The sequence below is a fragment of the Podarcis erhardii genome (genome assembly GCF_964252035.2).
Source record: "Podarcis erhardii genome assembly, chromosome: 3".
Taxonomy (NCBI): Eukaryota; Metazoa; Chordata; class Lepidosauria; order Squamata; family Lacertidae; genus Podarcis; species Podarcis erhardii.
The window spans coordinates 253,549-272,412 of NC_138507.1; the positions used below are offsets into that span (position 1 = coordinate 253,549).

The 18,864-nt window shown below is 42.4% G+C and overlaps 1 protein-coding gene and 1 long non-coding RNA gene across 5 annotated transcripts in view; one reads left to right on the plus strand and one right to left on the minus strand.

Moving 5' to 3' along the window:
* The window catches only part of COL4A1 (collagen type IV alpha 1 chain), a 183,476-nt gene that overhangs the window by 87,569 nt on the left and 77,043 nt on the right, over positions 1–18,864 (minus strand). For all 4 annotated transcript variants that reach the window (XM_081855451.1, XM_081855453.1, XM_081855452.1 and 1 more), the window contains exons 24-29: positions 17,664–17,734; positions 13,892–14,083; positions 12,033–12,201; positions 4,946–5,038; positions 4,545–4,649; positions 1,689–1,786 (exon numbers count right to left, since the gene is read on the minus strand). In XM_081855451.1, coding sequence (XP_081711577.1) covers positions 1,689–1,786; positions 4,545–4,649; positions 4,946–5,038; positions 12,033–12,201; positions 13,892–14,083; positions 17,664–17,734 — 728 coding nt within the window. The remainder of the gene's footprint in view (positions 1–1,688; positions 1,787–4,544; positions 4,650–4,945; positions 5,039–12,032; positions 12,202–13,891; positions 14,084–17,663; positions 17,735–18,864) is intronic.
* The window catches only part of LOC309338478, a 118,164-nt gene that overhangs the window by 35,994 nt on the left and 63,306 nt on the right, over positions 1–18,864 (plus strand). The window lies entirely within an intron of this gene.

The following is an 18,864-nucleotide window of genomic DNA, read 5'->3' on the forward strand; positions in this document are numbered from 1 at the left end:
TTATATGCCACGGTTGCAGCAAGAGTTCTAATTGCTGCAAATTGGAAATCTGATAAACTTCCATCTGTGCAAGAATGGATGCAAAAACTGACTGAATATGTGGAACTAGACAGCTTATCCGAAGAAATAAAGAATAAACCAAAACAGACATTTGTAGCAAAATGGGAAGTCTTTAAAATATATTTGAAAAATGTTTACAGTAGCTTGAATTCCATTGCATTTGACTAATTTCAGTAGTAGCCTTAAGAACGATGTGAGACCTAAGATAAATTAAGAATTAGTTAAAATATGGTCAAAACAAAACAAATTCCTTCCAGTAGCACCTTAAAGACCAACTAAGTCAGTTCTTGGTATGAGCTTTCGTGTGCATGCACACTTCTTCAGATACCTGAAGAAGATACCTTCTTCAGGTATCTGAAGAAGTGTGCATGCACACGAAAGCTCATACCAAGAACTGACTTAGTTGGTCTTTAAGGTGCTACTGGAAGGAATTTGTTTTGTTTTGACTATGGCAGACCAACACGGCTACCTATCTGTAACTTAAAATATGGTGACAGTTTGTATTGGCAGCAAGTTATGTGTAATTGAATTAAGAAGTAGATGGGAGGTCCGGCTTATAGTTAAAAGATTATTTTTCACTTTAACGTTTTGTGTTTTTTAGTTCTTTTATTATGATTTCTACTTGTTTTTCATTTGGTAACGGTGTAACTGGTGTTTTCTTTTTTTGTGTATTAATAAAAAAATCAAATGCTAATGATAAATATGTCTAATAAGCTAAAAAGTAAAAACTTTATGCCATTCCCACATCACTGGTTAATCTACTGTGATGTTATAGAATAATAATGAACTTTGTAATATCACAGAACCAAGGTGCCAGCAGAAGAAAGTTCTCATACAGTTTTGTGAGGGGGATGAAGAATTGATTTGGAAGGAATAAACATTTCACATAGGATGGGAGAAGATGCATCATGTCAGCAGAAGAGGCTAATGGAGATAGCAAGAAAGGTTCAGAAATTAAACAGAAAAAATTGAGAAGAAGGTGCCCTCTTGGTAGTTCCACACTAGAGGAAGTTCAGGGGTGGTGGCCCAGGAGATGGCATTATTAGTGGGAGTCCCTAAGCTGTGGAACTTCCTCCCTAGAGACGTGTGTCTGGCACCTTCCTTATGTAGCTTTTGACATGTGGTGATGTCCTCTCACCTTTGGCACTATATGTGTGTGTGTGAACTCGCCTTGCTCTCTTGACTTAAAGTTGTCATAATTGATTTTAATATAGTATTTTTAAAAATTGTTTTAACCCGCCCTTGGACCTCATGGTGAAGAGTGGATAAGAAATCAAATAAAAAAACAGCTTCCTTCCTGCCCTCTAGCCGCAAAGTCCCTGCCAAAAAAAGAAAAAGGAAAAATACAATTGTGCATGAAATAGAATCATAGAATCATAGAATCATAGAATCATAGAGTTGGAAGAGCTCCAACTCTGCCCGAATGAGATAGAGCTGGTGTCAGATGACACCCCCACCGTCCGGAGAAACACAAAGTATGCCTGAATAATCCAGGGGAGAATGTCAAGCCATGCATTAGCAATGCCTTCCTGGAGTCTCTACAGAGGATGGCCAACGTCTGAACCTCCATGACTGCTAGTACCTGCAGCTATAATTGGTAGAAGTTAGATGAAGCTCTTAATAAATACCTTTTGTCCGTGTGACCCTTGTGCACCTGGTAACCCTGGAGAACCGGGTTCTCCCTTTTCTCCAGTTACACCTGGTGGGCCTGACTGACCAGGAAAACCTACAAAATCAAAGACATGATAATACGGCTCAATACACAGTTATGTTAGAAACCCAATTTTTAAAAATACAGGGAATGACTGGATTTGAAAGCCGTAATTTTAATCTGTTTTAGTATTTTAACTTGTATTTTTTAAAGTAGGGTTGTAAATATTTATTGCTTTTACTGTTTTATCTTTTGTAAACCACTTCAAGTTGTTTTTTTATAATCAAGCAGTGTATAAATTCTATTAAATAAATAATAAAATAGAGAGGGTGCTTGGTATCTGACGGAGTACCTATTGCTTCTACATCAACATGCTCCTTTTTAAAGACAGGGACGGGGACCCTCCCCCCCCCCCCCCCGCCTAGAAGAGCAATCTGCCAGGACTGCATACTAGTGGAGGGTGCGAACAAAGCTAACCCACACTCTTTGGCTACATTCATACATCACAATAATGGACTGATGTCTTGCCTCGGTAATGGACTGGATGAGAGCCAACAAAGTGACGTTGCAATCCAGATAAGACAGAGGCACTGTTGGTGGGTGCTTCCCCAGACCAGATTGCTGGAAGGTGGCCTGCTCTTGAGGGGGTTACACTCCCTCTGAAGCTTGGAGGTCCTCCTGGATCCTTTGCTGTCGCTTGAGGCTCAGGTGGCCTTGTTGGCATGTTCGGCTGGTGGCCCAGCTGCACCCCTATCTGAACAGGGATATCCTAACTTCTGTTGTCTAGGCTTTGATAACCTTTAGGCTGCATTACTGCAATGTGTTATATGTGGGGCTGCCACTAACGATAGTTCAGAAGCTTCAGCTGGAGCAGAACTCGGAGGCCAGGTTGCTCACCATGGCAAGACAGTTTGAGCATATTATACCAATCCTGGCCCAACTGTTCTGGCTGCCAATTAGCTTCTGGGCCCAATCAAAGTGCTGATTTTGACCTATAAAGCCTGAAATGGCTCAAATTGATCTGGACTCAGTGTTCATCATCTGAAGCCTCTTTTTGTGTGCCTCCACCACGTGAGGGCCAGATCGTGGCAACACAAGAACGGGCCTTTTCTGCAGTGGCTCCCCGTTTGTGGAATGCTCTTCCACAAAGGTGCCTTCCTTATATATCTTTATATAGCTTATCACCGATGTCTCTCCCACCAAAAAACGTGGAAAATGGCCTTTCCTGTCAAAGGAACAACCATTGCATAACTATCCCTCAGTAAGCCTGTTGCTTCACTGGGTGTCTGCAACAGTGGTAGACACGTTAGCTAAGATCACTGAACTGACTAGGAGAAGAAATGAGCTTTGCTGGCAAGACGGATCTCTTTCCTTCAAGCCTATGCAGAGACTGTGACCTGAGCCACTTCTTTCTCCTGTTCATACAAAGGGGGAAACAATCAGTGAAATGAACACTTCTGACAGGGAGACTGAGCAGCAAGCTTTGCTGCAACACAATCCTGTCAGTCCCAGCTGCAATGCAGCTTAAAAAATCCTCGTGCTGGCAAAAAGGGGCCAAATATAAACTGTAAATATGAAAAAGGAGAAAAACAGAGACAAACAGTAAGAAACTTTTCTCTTTTCTTTTCAACAATGGGAAACAGGGAAGGGATCTCCTCTTCTGCTTTTACCTCCTCTACTTATTATTATTACACAGGACAACAGAGACAACAACTACAGGCAGAGGATTTGAAGCAAACAAAACAACCAGAATCCACTCTAAAAAGTGAAAAAGTATTAGGTTCTGCAGAGAATAGGGGACCCAACCTACACAATCAGAGGCAGGGAAGATCTGGAGAGCAGGATGGCTCCTCCTCTAGAAGAGGCGGCAATACTTTCAGGGAACCCTGCCTAAAGCCTCCAGTTGGAGGAGCCATCCACTCTTGCAAATCCACCACCTTCTGAGGGAGTCTGTTACACTGTCTGACAGCTCTTACCATCAGAAAGTTCTTCCTAATGTTTAGTTGGTATCTCATTTCTTATCACTTGAATCCATTGGTTTGTGTCCTGGAGCAGGAGAAAATAAGCTTGCTCCCTCTTGCATGTGACAGTCCTACAGATGTTTGAATATGGCTATCATATTTCCTCTCAGTCTCCTCTATTCCAGGCTAAACTCCCTCAAGCTCCTCATAAGGCTTGGTTTCCAGACTCTTGATCATCATTCATAAAAAGAGGGGGGCGGGGGAATGAGATTCATCTGGCATGACTTGTTTTTGAGAAACCCATGCTGGGTCTTTGTAATCACAGTATTCCTTTTCTAGGACCTTTCCTGGTATCAATAAGGTCGCCAGTCGGTAATCACTTGGGTTTTCTGTTTTCCTCTTTTTGAATATGGGGACATCATTTGCCCACCACTGATCTGCAGAGGCCTCACCTTGTTCTCCAAGAATTCTCAAAGATTATAGACAGAGGCCCTGAGATTAAATCTGCAAGTTCTTTTAGTACCTTTAGATGCAGTTCATCAGGCCACGGAGACTTGATTTCTTTTAAACTACCTAAGTGTTCCTTTACCACCTCTTTTTTGGCTACAGTTCCCTCCTCACATCATTTATTCTGTTATTTGTTCCAGAATCACACTTTTAGTCTTATACCTTTCCCTACATAGCAGGATTTCCTAGATCTACACCACTCTCAAGAAGCAGAGGTAGAACACTTGGTGCTCTCCAGTTGTTAAACGATCAACAATGTTTTACTACAAATAACGTTTTACAGTATTTAATTTTTATTTTATTATTTATAGGCTGCCTATCAGATTACGCCTTCTCTTACAACCACAAAATAAAGCACAACATACCTGGGAGCCCTGGCGAGCCAGGAAACCCTATTCCTGGTGGACCTGTCTGGCCTTTTTCACCAGGCAGGCCAGGCCTTCCTGGGATCCCTGGATCTCCTTTGTCACCTGTGCAGTTAAAAACAAAATGACTCATGTTTAGTTCTAACCAGTGCTTTTTTGGGGAGGGGGTACGCAGGGGTACGCACACCCCTGAACATTTTGTGAATCTTTGCACTTTTGTCCATTTACTGTATTTATTTCCCCCAATCTGAACTATAAAATTGTGATTTTCTTGAGTCAAAATGAGAGTACCCCTAAACACATTTTCAGAAAAAAAGCACTGGTTCTAACACAAACAAGAGAATTTGGATGGAATGGGAGAGCTACAGAACAATTCTCCACATTAATATGAGATAAACTACCTTGGATGCCCTGAATTCCAGGGGGGCCAGGAAAACCATCTGCTCCTGGAGAACCAGGCAGAGAAATGACGCGTCCAGCTTCACCTTTGGGTCCTTGTAATGCATTAAAAAGATACATGCTTGTTAATTTGCTATGTTATCACTCAGTTGCTTTTCATAATAAGTAACATTATCTCAATAATATACTCTCCTACATTTAATGGATGAAAGAGGAAGAAGAGTAACTCAGGTTGAAATCCAAAACATACGTACTAGGAAGTAAGCCCCACTAAATACAGCAAGACTTGTTTCTGAACAAACACGCATAGGATCCTTCCGCACCCAGCGAAGAATAACATTTTTACCATACTTGTATACTGTTACACTATTACTAGCACATAGTCATTTTGATTCCTTTTCCAAATAAGCTTTCTGGCGTTTTACATTGGTTCTTTCCCCCCAAGAGCACCAGCAACTAATGTTTTAAGTTGCTTCCCTATACAGGCATACCTTGGGTTACAAATGCTGCAGGTTGCGCATTTTCGGGTCGCGGACCACGTCGAACCCGGAAGTACCGGAATGGGTTACTTGCAGGTTTCGGCGCTCGCGCATACACAGAAGCACAAAATCACATCACGCACATGCACAGATGCGCCAAATCGCATCTCACGCGTGAGCAGACACAGCACTTCAGGCTGCGAACGCTGCGGGTTGCGAACATGCCTCCTGCACGGATCACGTTCTCAGAGGTATAACTGGATATAAAGCTGAAAATATTATCATAGCTACACATGAATAGAAGTTATGGGAAATTGACTTTTTTTACCTGTGCATTTTTGTTCTCTGAGGTGCTACCAAGGCTTTCCTTAACCTGGGGGTGGTCCCTCCCTCCGGAAGACACAAGATCACTTGCTCAAATTCTTCTCCAATGGGAGAGACCACCTTGTCTGGCTTGTGCCAGCTGCTATGAAGAAATGGTTACATTCTGGGAGAAAAAATAATTTTTAAAATTTAAATTTAGTTATATACATTGCTGGGAGGGGAAGTTTTAACTGTGTGAAGAGATAAATAATAGCTCACTTCTGACCGAAACAAGGAACAGCCTTCACTGGCCAGGTCAGAGGGCAGCTGGCTAAAGCAGAACTGAGAGACTCTGGTCTACATGGCATACGTCAAGGGAAGTCCTCTAGGAACTAGTGAGTTGACTTGCAAATGAGAATAAAAGTGTAAAGAGCCTATTAGTTGTGCAAAGGGGTAAGAACTGGAGAAATAATATAACTACTTCTCTGAAGCAACAGTCTCAATCTGAAAGCAAGAATAACATCATTTAAAAAAGCAGAATTCAAGTAAGAGTAACCTATTTTTATTTTTCCCCAAGTCTTTTATTTTTTTGTATGAGATTTTTATTTAACTTTTTCATAATACAATAAAATAGTAACTAAAAAAGTACAAATAAGGATAAAAAAATACGGAGTCTTCTCTAAAAGTAATTCTTATCCCCACAGAAGATAGTAACTAGCTCCTCCCAGCTCTCACCTGGGCTCTTTCCTTTCTTCTCCCAGCCTCTCACCTGGGAGACCAACATTTTCCTGTCTCTCACCCAGGGTCCTCCATCAACCATCTCCCACCCCCATGAGTATACAATTTCTGGACTTTAATAAAGGCACCAGACATAGCACTCCAAAGGAAGAAGGGAAAAGATTGAAAACAAAGAAGAGTGACAAAGAAAAAGAAAGAAAGAAAAATAAAATATAAGAGATAAAAAGACAGAAGAAAAAGAAACATTAGAGAAAGGTACAAAGAAATAATTTCCAATTTTCCATCTGCCAGGTACATGAAAAAGGATTGTTTAAAACATTCAGTCCATGCTTACATCCATCTTCTCCACTTTCTGTTAAACAATATAGTGGTGCCTCAGGTTACAGACTCCGCTAACCTGGAAGTAGTACCTTGGGTTAAGAACTTTACTTCAGGATGAGAACAGAAATTGTGCGGCAGCAGCGGGAGGCCCCATCAGCTAAAGTAGTTCCTCAGGTTAAGAACAGTTTCAGGTTAAGAACGGACCTCCAGAACGAATTAAGTTTTTAACCAGAGGTACCACTGTATTTTTTTAAAAGTCAAGGTGTCTCAGAATCATTCATTTCTATTTCCGAAGCAAAGTCCAATTGGTAAATGTCAGTCACATGTTTTCTTTTAACTTTATCTCCATTAATTCCCACCACCATTACTCCATATTGAGTAAATAAATTCTCCCATCCATGTCCATTTAAAAATCTTTCCACTGTGGTCACATATTGGGCTAATATTCCAGATTTATTATTATTGTACATCCTTTAGTTCACACCCAGTTTTTTATGTTCAAATTCCATTTCTTCTTGTTTTTCCATTTCCTGTTGTATTTATGATAATATCCTGATCTCCTCTTCTAGGACCTTCCATTTTCATTTTTTCCAATCTTTTTTCCATAAATTTAGTAGCAGCATTCTCTGAATTTGCTCCAAATCGTATGCAAAATAAATTCTTTCTGCTAGAACTGAAAAACTGAAGTTTTCCCAAAGCTTTTTTTAAATTATTATCTCAACTCCATCAATGTAATATCCAGATAATTATCCATTTCATCATTTGTGATTTTATCTTCTCCTCCTCCAAATCCTTGTATGGAAGGCATTTCCATTTCAGCATCTGTTTTCTTCAATTAAGCTATTCGATGCCAATTTTTAAGTAGTCCAGTTGGCAGAACATGAGCCTCTTAATCTCAGGATTTTTGGTTTGAGCCCCACATTGGGCAAGATCCCTGCATTACAGGGAGTTGCATTAGATGACCCTTGTGGTCCCTTCCAAGTCTACAATTCTATGATTCTGTGATCATCCAGTCCTTCCAGCTTTTCATTGATTTGGTATGAAGCCTCTAGGTATCCTCCATTTCCATTTCATATATATCTGATTCATTTTCTTTCCCCTTTTCAACAACTCTTTTTTGAGAATGCAGGACCTCACTCCTCCTTGCCTGTTCATATACTGGTACCTTGTACACTGTTTTGTGCTTTCTGAAGGACTCCATAGGATGCTACCTTATACTGAGTCAGACTATTGGTCCATCTACCTCAGGATAGTCTACACTGACTGGCAGAGGCTCCCCAGGATTTTAGGCAGGGTTTTATTCCAGCCCTCCCTGCAGATGCCAGGCATTGAAAGTAGTCATAGAAGGCTACAATTCATCCCCATGGGAGTTGTCTTGTAGTATCCCACAGGGTTCCAGGTTGTTCCACATGCTATTTAACATATATACAAAGCCACTGAAAATATTCACCAGGAGATCTGAAGTGAAGTGCCATCAATATGCAGATGACACCCAGAGCCAGCTCTTAATTCTTTCTTCCACCTAAACAGGGAGAAGTGACTGAGGTGTCAGACTGGTGCTTGGAGGAGATGATGGGTTTTGTGTGTCCCAAGTTCTCATCTCTAGGGGGTGGGGAGACAGCCTCTTCAAGACAGGATGGTCCTTCCCTGGAAGAAGCAGGTCCACAGCTTGGAGGTGCTCCTGGGTACATCATCAGTGCTGGAAGTTCAGGCGATCACAGTGGATGGTTCACTATATACAGTGGTGCCCTGCAAGACGAATGCCTCGCAAGACGAAAAACTCGCTAGACGAAAGGGTTTTCCGTTTTTCGAGGTGCTTCGCAAGACGAATTTCCCTATGGGCTTGCTTCGCAAGACGAAAACGTCTTGCAAGTTTGCTTCCTTTTTCGTAAAACCGTTAATACCCGGGGAATCCGCGCTCCGCAAGATGAAAAAATTGCAAGACGAAGCAACTCGCGGAACGAATTATTTTCGTCTTGCGAGGCACCACTGTATGGTCCTTTTGGGATAGAAATGACTGCCCTTGAAGACAATTTGAAAACTTCAATTGGTTCAAAATCCACCAGTCAGGTGAGGTGCCGTTTAGATCTCACATAGCCCAAACAGCTTCAGTGGTTTTCAGTTTCTTTCCACCAAACTAACAGTCTAGCTTAGTGAAAATAGCACCCTATATGAGGAACAAGCAGGGTTCAAAGCTGGATATAGTACCACTGACCAGCGTTTTACACTCTCCTATTATCAACAAATACACCAATCAAAACAAACATAATCTGTTCGCTGCCTTCATTGACCTATCTGCTGCTTTTGACTCAATCAACCGTAATAGACAGTGGGAGAAACTCTCAAATGCCAATATAGACTTACAACTATTATTATTAATTCATGAATTGTATTGCGGCACTAAAACACGAGTCAGAGTGGGTTTAAAGGGAGGTCTGTTGGAAGCATTCAAGACATCAAAAGGCATGAAACAAGGCTGTATATTGGCTCCCACACCCTTCATCTTTTACATAAATGGTATGGTGCCACACCTAGCACTGGCGCAATCCCCCGCCCCATCAATTAGCAATAGGGAAATATATTGTCTGCTGTATGTCGATGATGTGGTGCTCCTATCACTCTCCTGATTAGGTCTTAACAATCTGCTTACAGCGTTTAGCATGTATTGCAAGTGGGAAGACCTCGTCGTGAATTACCCCAAAACCAAAATTATGGTCTTTGGGAAGCGTAGTCCCAGATTCAAATGGAAAATGGATCAGCAGAATCTGAAGCAAACATGCTCCTTCAGATATCTGGGAGTTCTCTTCACTGAGATGCTGTCATGGAAGGGGCACATTGAGGCTACGAAACTCAAAGAGCAGAAATCTTGTGGGGCATTAATGGTGAGTGCCAGTTATTAGAACCTGTGTTGAAAATCATTGCCAGCAAAGTGGTTTCCCAGATGCTCTATGGAATAGCGATATGGGGCATGGACCCAAAGGCTAACAAAGCCTTAGAAATAGTGCAGAACAAATTCCTCAGGAAAGTGCTCTCGCTCCCCAACGGGATCCCAGCTGCTCTTCTTCGTGCTGAAGCTGACGTGACAACAATACAGGCTAGAATTGATTGTCTGTGCCTAAATTATGTGAAAAGACTTCAATCTCTTTCGGAGAAGAGATTTCCTGCTATGTCTTACATAGAACAGGAACAGACCAAATGCTGGAAGGCTGGCATCCAACGTCTCTTGTCCCAATATCAATTACAAGATCTTCAGGTGATCATGAAGATGGATAAGAGGCACTTAAGAGATTGTCTCTTTAGGTCTGATGCAGAAAGGGATCTAACCATGATTGCTTCTACCAAGAGCTCACCATGGTTCCCACTTATCAAAACAGAGCATGCCCAAGCCAGATACCTGACAAAGCTCCCACTTGCTGTACTAAGAATTGCTTTTACAGAACTACGATTCCAACTGATGCCCTCGGCAGTGTTGGATGGACGGTACAGCAAAGTACATTACAAAGAGAGACTCTGTCTCTGTGGACAACCCTGCGTGCCATTATTTATTGCAGTGCCTGTTATACCGTATTTTTCGCTCTATAGGACACACTTTTTCCCCTCCAAAAATTAAGGGGAAATGTGTGTGCGTCCTATAGAGCGAATGCAGGCTGCACGGCTAAGCCGAAAGCCAGAACAGGGAGACGGAGCGCCGCGGAGCGCTGCGTCTCGCTGTTCTAGCTTGGGGATGGCTGCCCTGCAGAGGCTAGAAAGGCTGTTCCCAAGCCAGAACAGCGAGACGGAGTGCTCCATCTTGCTCTTCTAGCTTGGGGATGGCTGCACAAAGCTATCCCTGAAGGCTTTGGAGCGTAGCAGGACCTCGCGCTGCGCTCCAAAGGCTTCAGGGATCTTAGAACTGGCAGTGGGGGAAAGCAGTGCTTCCCCCCACCGCCAGCTCCACAACCTCAGGGGCAGCGGCAAGGCTGCATGCAGCCTTTGCGCTGTTCCCCGACCTGCTCTTTGGGGCTGGTGGTGGGGGAAAGCAGTGCTTCCCACCGCCAGCCCCAAAGAGCAGTTCAAAAGGAACCTGAAGCCTTCGGAGTCCAGCGGGAACTCCTGCCGTGCTCCAGGGGCTTCGGGTTGCCTTCACTGAAGCCTGGAGAAGCCTCCAGAGCCTGAAGCCTGAAGAACTCCTGCTGCACTCCGTAGGCTTTGGGTGAATGCACCTTGAACGCACCTTGTTTTAGAGGGGGAGAACAAGAAAAAAAAATTCCTCCTGTTCTCCCCCTCCTGTGGTCCGGTGCGTTCTATAGAGCGAAAAATACGGTATATAGACCCAAGAGACCGATTTATAAAACCCCTGTTTACGAATGGAAAGCATTTAAATAGGGGGGAAAGGGGGAAATGGCTTCTGAGCGACACCGACAACTTTGTTACTTTATGTGCTGGCAACTAAGAAGATCAGGAAGAAGGAACTAGACAAAATAGCAGTCAACCGCAAAAGGAATTCGGATATTTAATTTGCACATCATATCTGAGAATATTCTGCTATTCTATTCTATTCTATTTAATGCAACAAATAATTTTAGTAGCTGTGACTGTGTCTGATGATTTTTATGGTTATTGTTGTTCTTTATTTCTTGTTTTTTCTTTTTGTTCTTCTTCTGAATGATGTCATGGCCTATGGCTAGCACAATAAAAAGTTTAATTGGAATTGGAATTGGAGTTTCTTTCCAGGCCCAATTCAAAATGTTCATGTTGGGGTTTAAAGCCCTAAATGACTTAGGCCCCAAACACTTGGAAGACCACCCCCTTCGCTACAGCAACCCTCAAGTGGTAAGGAAAGCAGAGGAACCCTCTTCTTAGCTCTTCCACCCTCAGAAGCTTGAGGGCTGGTTGCTTAGGAGAGGGGATTCTCTGTGACAGAGACTAAGCTGTGCAGCTCTCTCCCCACAGAGATACATCTGTCATCTTCATTATACAGCTTTCTGCCAATGCGCTTTACATTTGACACCTGAAATGTATATTTTAAGGATTCACCTTGTTTTTCTGATTGTAAGTGGCTTTAAACTGTTTTTAACATTGTGTTTTAATTGTTGCAATCTGTCCCGAGAAGCAAGGATGAACATCACTTTGCATGAAGTTTCACACCAGTTCTGCTGCTATTTCTGTGACTGGTTTTTTAAAAAATATTTTGTGCAGTTTTAGTATTGCTGAAATTGTCATCTGGGTAAATAGTAGCTATTTGTATGACTACCATCAGTAGTGTTACCTGGAAATCCTGGTGTGCCGGGAATCCCTGAAAGACCTTTGTCCCCTTTATCACCAGGTGGCCCAGAGGGCCCGACCCCTGGGGAACCAGGAAAACCTCTCTCTCCACGGGGTCCTGGAAAACCACTTATTCCTGGGAGGCCACGTTCTCCTTTTAACCCAATTGTTCCCTGGTTTTAAGAAAACAATAAAACAATAACCTCTTCACCTTATACATCAAAGAGTAACATTTATTTTATGATATTGCATTAGTTTAACTAAAGTAGCTGGATTAACCATTACAATAAACAAGCTCCAGCCACACTGGATTATGAATAAATGTTTTCCAATGTGCATAAATTCTGTTCCTGAAACAGGATCATTTAAAATTACTTGCTGCTCAGAATACAGTTGCCCCTCATTATAAGACAAAAGCAACTAGGTTTCCAGTAGGGATATTGCTGAGACCCATTTTGTTATGCTTGGAAAAGAGTGAGGTTGAAAGGGTGGGCTGGATTTAGATTGCCTTGGAAACAAGCTAAGATATCCACAGACTTTTTAGGAAGAAAGTAACAGCTTGTTTTCGACATAATCCAAAGTGTGGGTTGGGAGTTCAGCCATCACCAGTCTACAGATGTGGGTATATTTAGAATATTTGTAGCTATTCTTCATTTAAAAGGGATCATATGTAGGATATATAGCCAACACAGTGCCCTCCAGATGTTGTTGGACTGCAACATTCATCATCGCTGCCACTGTCATGCTGGCTGGGCTGATGGGAAGTTCAACCATATCTATGGAGCCCCATGTTGGCTACCCCCGATGTACAGCCACATTTACTGCTTGGGTGAGGAAGAGTGGTGGAAGCTTCCCACTCAAGAGACCCCCAGAGGAGGGAACAAGTTGGGAGGTACTAGAAGCAGGAAGCTTGAGGGATCATTAAGAGGCAGAAGCAGGCAAATGGCCCAGAACAGGGCAGAATGATGAGGTTTCCAGTTTGGATGCAGGTTGCAACAGAGACAACAGAGGTCCTGCATCTCTCCCCCAGATCCATCCTGACAGCTCCTCTGCTGACAGCTCTCCGGCCCCACTTACCCCTAGGATGTTACATGTTGCCGAGCAATGAGCCAGACAGGCATAGAGGCTCCTGGAGCTCACTGTAGAGGAAGATTACAGGGGAGGAGCCCTAACTAAGAAGGCTTGAGAGCGAAGGAGGGGCTGCATGCCAGTTCAAGCAACTTCTTAATTAGGGGAGTTTGCGTTTATGAGCCTCCTTGTATTTTTTCCTTTCCTTAATACAGAAACTAACTGCAAGTTAGCCTTGCATCTTCCTCTCTGACCTGCTCTTCCTGTCAGCCCTTTGACAACAGGTGTAGTGTAGTGGCATAACCAACTGGTTATGCACTTTGCCATAAAGTCACCAAACCTACATCTTTTGTGGTAGTAAGTGACAAAGGTTTGGCTGTCACAGAATGTCACAGACTGGGTGAAAGTGTGACATCAGGGCCATTGCACAACAGATAAATATAGTAATAAAATAAGAAGAACAAAGTGTCAGACCCATTCTTGAAAATATCAACATGGGGGAAAATTAAACTCAGGTTAACAGTGATGTTTAAACACAGTAAGTGCACCAAAAATGTTGAGAGCTACCTAGTCTACTTCCAAGCAGGTATTATTGCAGGTATTCAGCACTGCATGCAGAAATATTGTAATGGGATTTATCTGCAAGAGCGTTCCAGTGAATGAGAACTGTAACGTAGAGTGTTGCTATCAGATGTGTATAAGAAGATAGGATGAACGTGCTGACATCTTGTGACAGTAATACCCTACAGTTAATATAGTAGACAGTACAATGGGCAAACATAGACATACACCTACCGATGCACCTTTAAGACCTGGGGCACCTGGCAGGCCATCCCGCCCTGGTCTTCCTTCTCTTCCAGGAACACCTGGAGGTCCAGGGAATCCTGGATCTCCTTTATCACCTTTTAAATCAGAGTCAAAAAAAACATCTCCAGGTTCCCCTTTTGCTCCTGGGCTTCCTGCCAGTCCAGGTACACCTGGAGGTCCCTGAAATAACATTATAGCATCATTAAATAAATAATAAAATATATTTTAATAAATCAGAAAAAAACTAAACAACCTCAGGTTTTAGTGCTAGATATTCAGGTGACAAATAATGAATTGCCAAGATTGCTCATATTCAGTTTTTCTGTGTGTGTTGCTATGAAATAATACAGACCTCTAAATATCCAGAGAACCATGAGAATCAGAACTTGCCACTCCTTATAGCCAGACAGGTCTAATGGAACCAAGAGCTTACTTTTTTTTTAAAAAAAGGAAATTATTCAAAATTATAACAAGACATATTATCCAAAGACATATCATCCTTGTCCCCCCCCCATTTTTCCTCCCTCCCCCCTCCCACACAAAACCCACCCCCATCCCACCCCGACTTCCCTCAGTTCCAGTCGTTGGTTTCTCTAAGATTGCTGTTTTCTGCATGTTACAAAGTTGTATAGATCCTCAGACTATTTAGCTGATTATTATCAATAAAAGGTTTGTGAATGTTTATTCAAAACTGGAACCAAGAGCTTACTGAAATGTTTGGAAAGGTTATATAGTCCTTCTGTAACTTTCAACTCAGAATACATGTGAAGGATTGCTTATTTAACAGTGCATCCACACACTCATATATAATTTGAATCTTCCTGCACACAAGAAGCTCACATACCAAAGAAAGTAAACTGAACAAAACCATGCAGCTTAAAAGACAGGGGCACTGTATCTCTCTTTTCAAAACAACACAAAACCAAACAAAAAAACAAAACAGCAAAACTGAATATGCTCTAAGCCAAGAAAGACTCTTTATATATGTGAAGGATAGGTTGATGCCCCAGACTCCCCGGTTGCAATGAAAGGTGCAATAGTTGTGGTGCACCAATACGGTGTTTAACTCTGAGATGCAGTGTACTATGGTGATAGCCACCAGTGATAGCATTTGAAGAATATAATGTGAAGCGGAATCAATTTGTGGTTCAAATGGAAGGCTCTCTATCGCTGACAGGGTGGTGTATCTCTATTGCTGACAGGGAGGACAGAAATTAATGCTGAACCAGAGATGAAAGCAGAGTTGTCCCTCTGAGGATGCACTTCAGGAAAGGGTGAGATGAGTTGACTTCCAGGAGGAAGATGGTGCCCTAGACAATTTCTGTCAACAGCTCGTTGACAGAGATAATTATGTGGTGATTCTTTTCTCCTTTTAGTTTTCATTTAAATTAGTTTGTTTTTAATTGCTCTGTATCGTGAAAAAGTTTCAATAATTTTTTATGGGGGGAAAAGGACTATGAGATTTTGTGGTTTTTTTAAAAAATGAATATTTATTAGCATTTCCAAAATAATACAAAATACAAAAACAAAAAAGACAAAAAATAAAAATACAAAAATACAAAACTTATAAACAATTAAAAACACATAGAATTTCAATTACTTGCTTTTCTTTTAACTTATTTCTCAGACCTCCTCACACCTCCCCTCTCTGTATTCCAATTCAAATTATTAGCTCAGCAAGTCCTCACCTAATTTAATTCACTTTAAAAAACCAATTTTACTTTATCTAATCTTAGCTCTCATCCAAACTTATGCATCAATACTTATTCTTAAAACATTTTCTAAGATCGACCATAATTCCCTTCCACGAATTTCCCAATTTTCATACAAATACCTATACAAAAAGGAAAACAATTTATAATTATATACCCTTTAAATTCCCAATTTCTATTCCACCCATACCCCCTTCCCGGTTTCAGTCCCCAACAAATGTCTATCAGTCTCAATATACAATCAGCCTGGAGATCTAACATCCGAGGCTCTTAATTCTCTTTCACTTCCTCTCTGTCGGTCTCTTTGATAGTCCATAATGTTAAACACCAAATCTCGGAGAAGCTCCGGCCCAACAGGATCCATATTTCTTCCGGCCAAACCTCCATACTTAAAGGTGAAGCCTATGGGGTATTCCAAATCTTGTTTCATGCTCCTTTCAAGTCCAATTATCCCCACAGCTCCAACCTCCACCTTAATCAAATTTGTAATCCTCAGGTCTTCAGATCTCCACACAAGGAGATCTCTCCATTTTTCACTCTCCAATTCAGGCCAGACTTTCCACATCAGGTTTTTATTTTCCTTTGTTGCCATCATGTCAGGCCTCAAATTACAGCTCTCCTTTGGCATCTGCAAAATTACGGCTCGTCCTTCCTTTCCTTTAGGGACAACATATATCTCCTTCTCCAATTTCTCAAAGCTCTCAAGTTTCTCTGTTTGTCCAGTTGGATAGGCTTCCTGTTTTTCCAAATCCTTGTCACATTCAGTGATGGTATTTACTGTTAAGTCCAGAGTTGTAACACTTGTAGCCAAAACATCAATTTGGCCTTGTAACTTTCCCAAGAGAACAAATGCTCTGTTCAGTTCAGCCTGAATTTTCCCTCCTCCAGCCATTCTTGTAATGTCCCAAAACCCCCTCTAGAGGGATTTTAGTTCCTTAATGTTCCTTTCAGCTCAAAACCAAAAATCTGATTAGTTTGTATCAGCCCTTCCTTATTTTCAACAAATTGCAACAAATATAACCAGCAAGAGCAACAGAAACAAAATTCTCTTTTTCTGTCTTGACAGCTAACTTGACAGCTGTCAGACTCTTCAATACCTCGACAGGCTCTCTCACGGAACACTCCCGGGTCCGGGGGGGGGTGGCGGCACTTCAGCTCCCAAGATTAATTCTTTGTCCGCAGGCTCCCCTGCTTCCAGTAAAATTTTATATAATGCCAAATCGTAAAATTAAAGTCTTTTGCAAAAAAGAAAGGTTCTCTCGACCTTAGTTAACAGGTCCTTTGCTTTAAGTTGTTTACATAGAGGGAAGGCGGACTTCCTGTTTAGACCTTCCCCGATCGTGCCTAATTCATAAAAAAAAAATTCCTTTAAAGTTCCAATTTCCGTACTACTCACGGGTTGTTACTTTAGAGTCCAATTGTTCACAAAAAGAAGTCAGCGCTCTCCGACAACGGCTGTGCGGCTTCACACCACAGAAGAAGCAGTCGACTCTCAGCACTGCGCCGTTCACCCCGTACCGTTCCGGAGCCTTTAAAAAGGCTCTTTCGCAGCTCGGGGGGGCACAAAAGGTGCCCGCCGAGTCCCCACGTTCACAGGCTTCACCGCCTGTGATTTTTAAGGGTCCCCGCTTTGCCGCAGCGGCAAGACCCGATCCCGCGGAACCGATCCCTCCGGAGCTCGGAGGGAATCCGCCATTAGTCGATGGCGCTAACCCGGAAGTCCAGGACTATGAGATTTTGGATAACAGCCTAGAGAGGGAGTATGCCTGCCTTCAAAGAGTGTTCAGCTTGAGGACAAGCCATTCTGGAGAAATGGAAGATGGGAGACTCCAGCTCTCCTGGGGCAGATACTGTATCCTTTGCTGTTTACCCAATGACAGTTCCATGGGGATAAGAGAATAGGAATTATATACCAAATAATAAAATACATTTCCTTAGTTCATTTGCTGAGATGATGTACCTTGAAACCAATTACTGTTATAAAGCCATTATCTTATATTATATGCTGCTGAAGAAATGCCTGTGAAATATTTGGATCATTTACTTACTGTCATTCCTGGAAGACCCTCAAATCCAGAAAGGCCCCTGTCACCTTTAGCACCCTTTGGTCCTGCAACACCTTATAAAGAATAGGAAAAGATAAATGTAACTTACATGTATGAGGGATTCTGCTAAGAAATATTTGTCATGCCATTTGCTCTTCTATAATTTGATATTCTAAGAAAATTCATTTAAATATATAAAATATTTCCAGAAACAATAAAAGCATACTGCTTAAAGCACTGTTTATTACAGTGATTATTACAGTGATTATTATTATTATTATTACAGTGATTATTACAGTTTATTACAGTGGAACGTGTCCAGAGGAGGGCAACCAAAATGGTCAAAGGCCTGGAAACGATGCCTTATGAAGAACGGCTAAGGGAGCTGGGCATGTTTAGCCTGGAGAAGAGGAAGTTAAGGGGTGATATGATAGCCATGTTCAAATATATAAAAGGATGTCACATAGAGGAGGGAGAAAGGTTGTTTTCTGCTGCTCCAGAGAAGCGGACACGGAGCAATGGTTCCAAACTACAAGAAAAAAGATTCCACCTAAACATTAGGAAGAACTTCCTGACAGTAAGAGCTGTTCGACAGTGGAATTTGCTACCAAGGAGTGTGGTGGAGTCTCCTTCTTTGGAGGTCTTTAAGCAGAGGCTTGACAACCATATGTCAGGAGTGCTCTGATGGTGTTTCCTGCTTGGCAGGGGGTTGGACTCAATGGCCCTTGTGGTCTCTTCCAACTCTATGATTCTATGATTCTATGATTCTATGTGATTTTCAACCCGTGTGCTGTGGCATCCTAGGGTGCCTTGGATGATGGTCAGGGGTGCTGCGGGCAACCCTGCCCTCTGTCCCTCTTTCCTTCCTTCCTTCCTTCCCTCCCTCCTCTGATGCCCTCTTGCTTCTCTGCCTCCCAATAGCCTGCACAGCTGTTTGTTGCAGCAGCCCTGGCTACAAGCTCCGCAGGCAAATGGTGCCTCTGGGGCTGGTCAGGGGGTGCTTCCCAGCCCCCTGTGGAGCAGTGTGAAGAAGCACATCTTTTTGGGGTGGGGTGGGGCAGCTCAGAGACCAGGGGCGGCAGCTGCGGCTGCCTAGAGGATTCCCAAGGATAGGGGGGAGGAGGCTGAGGGAACACTCCACAAGGGAGGGTGTTCGAAAAAGGGGGAGAGGCTGCCAGCTCTGCAGGCAAAGGGTGGCATAACT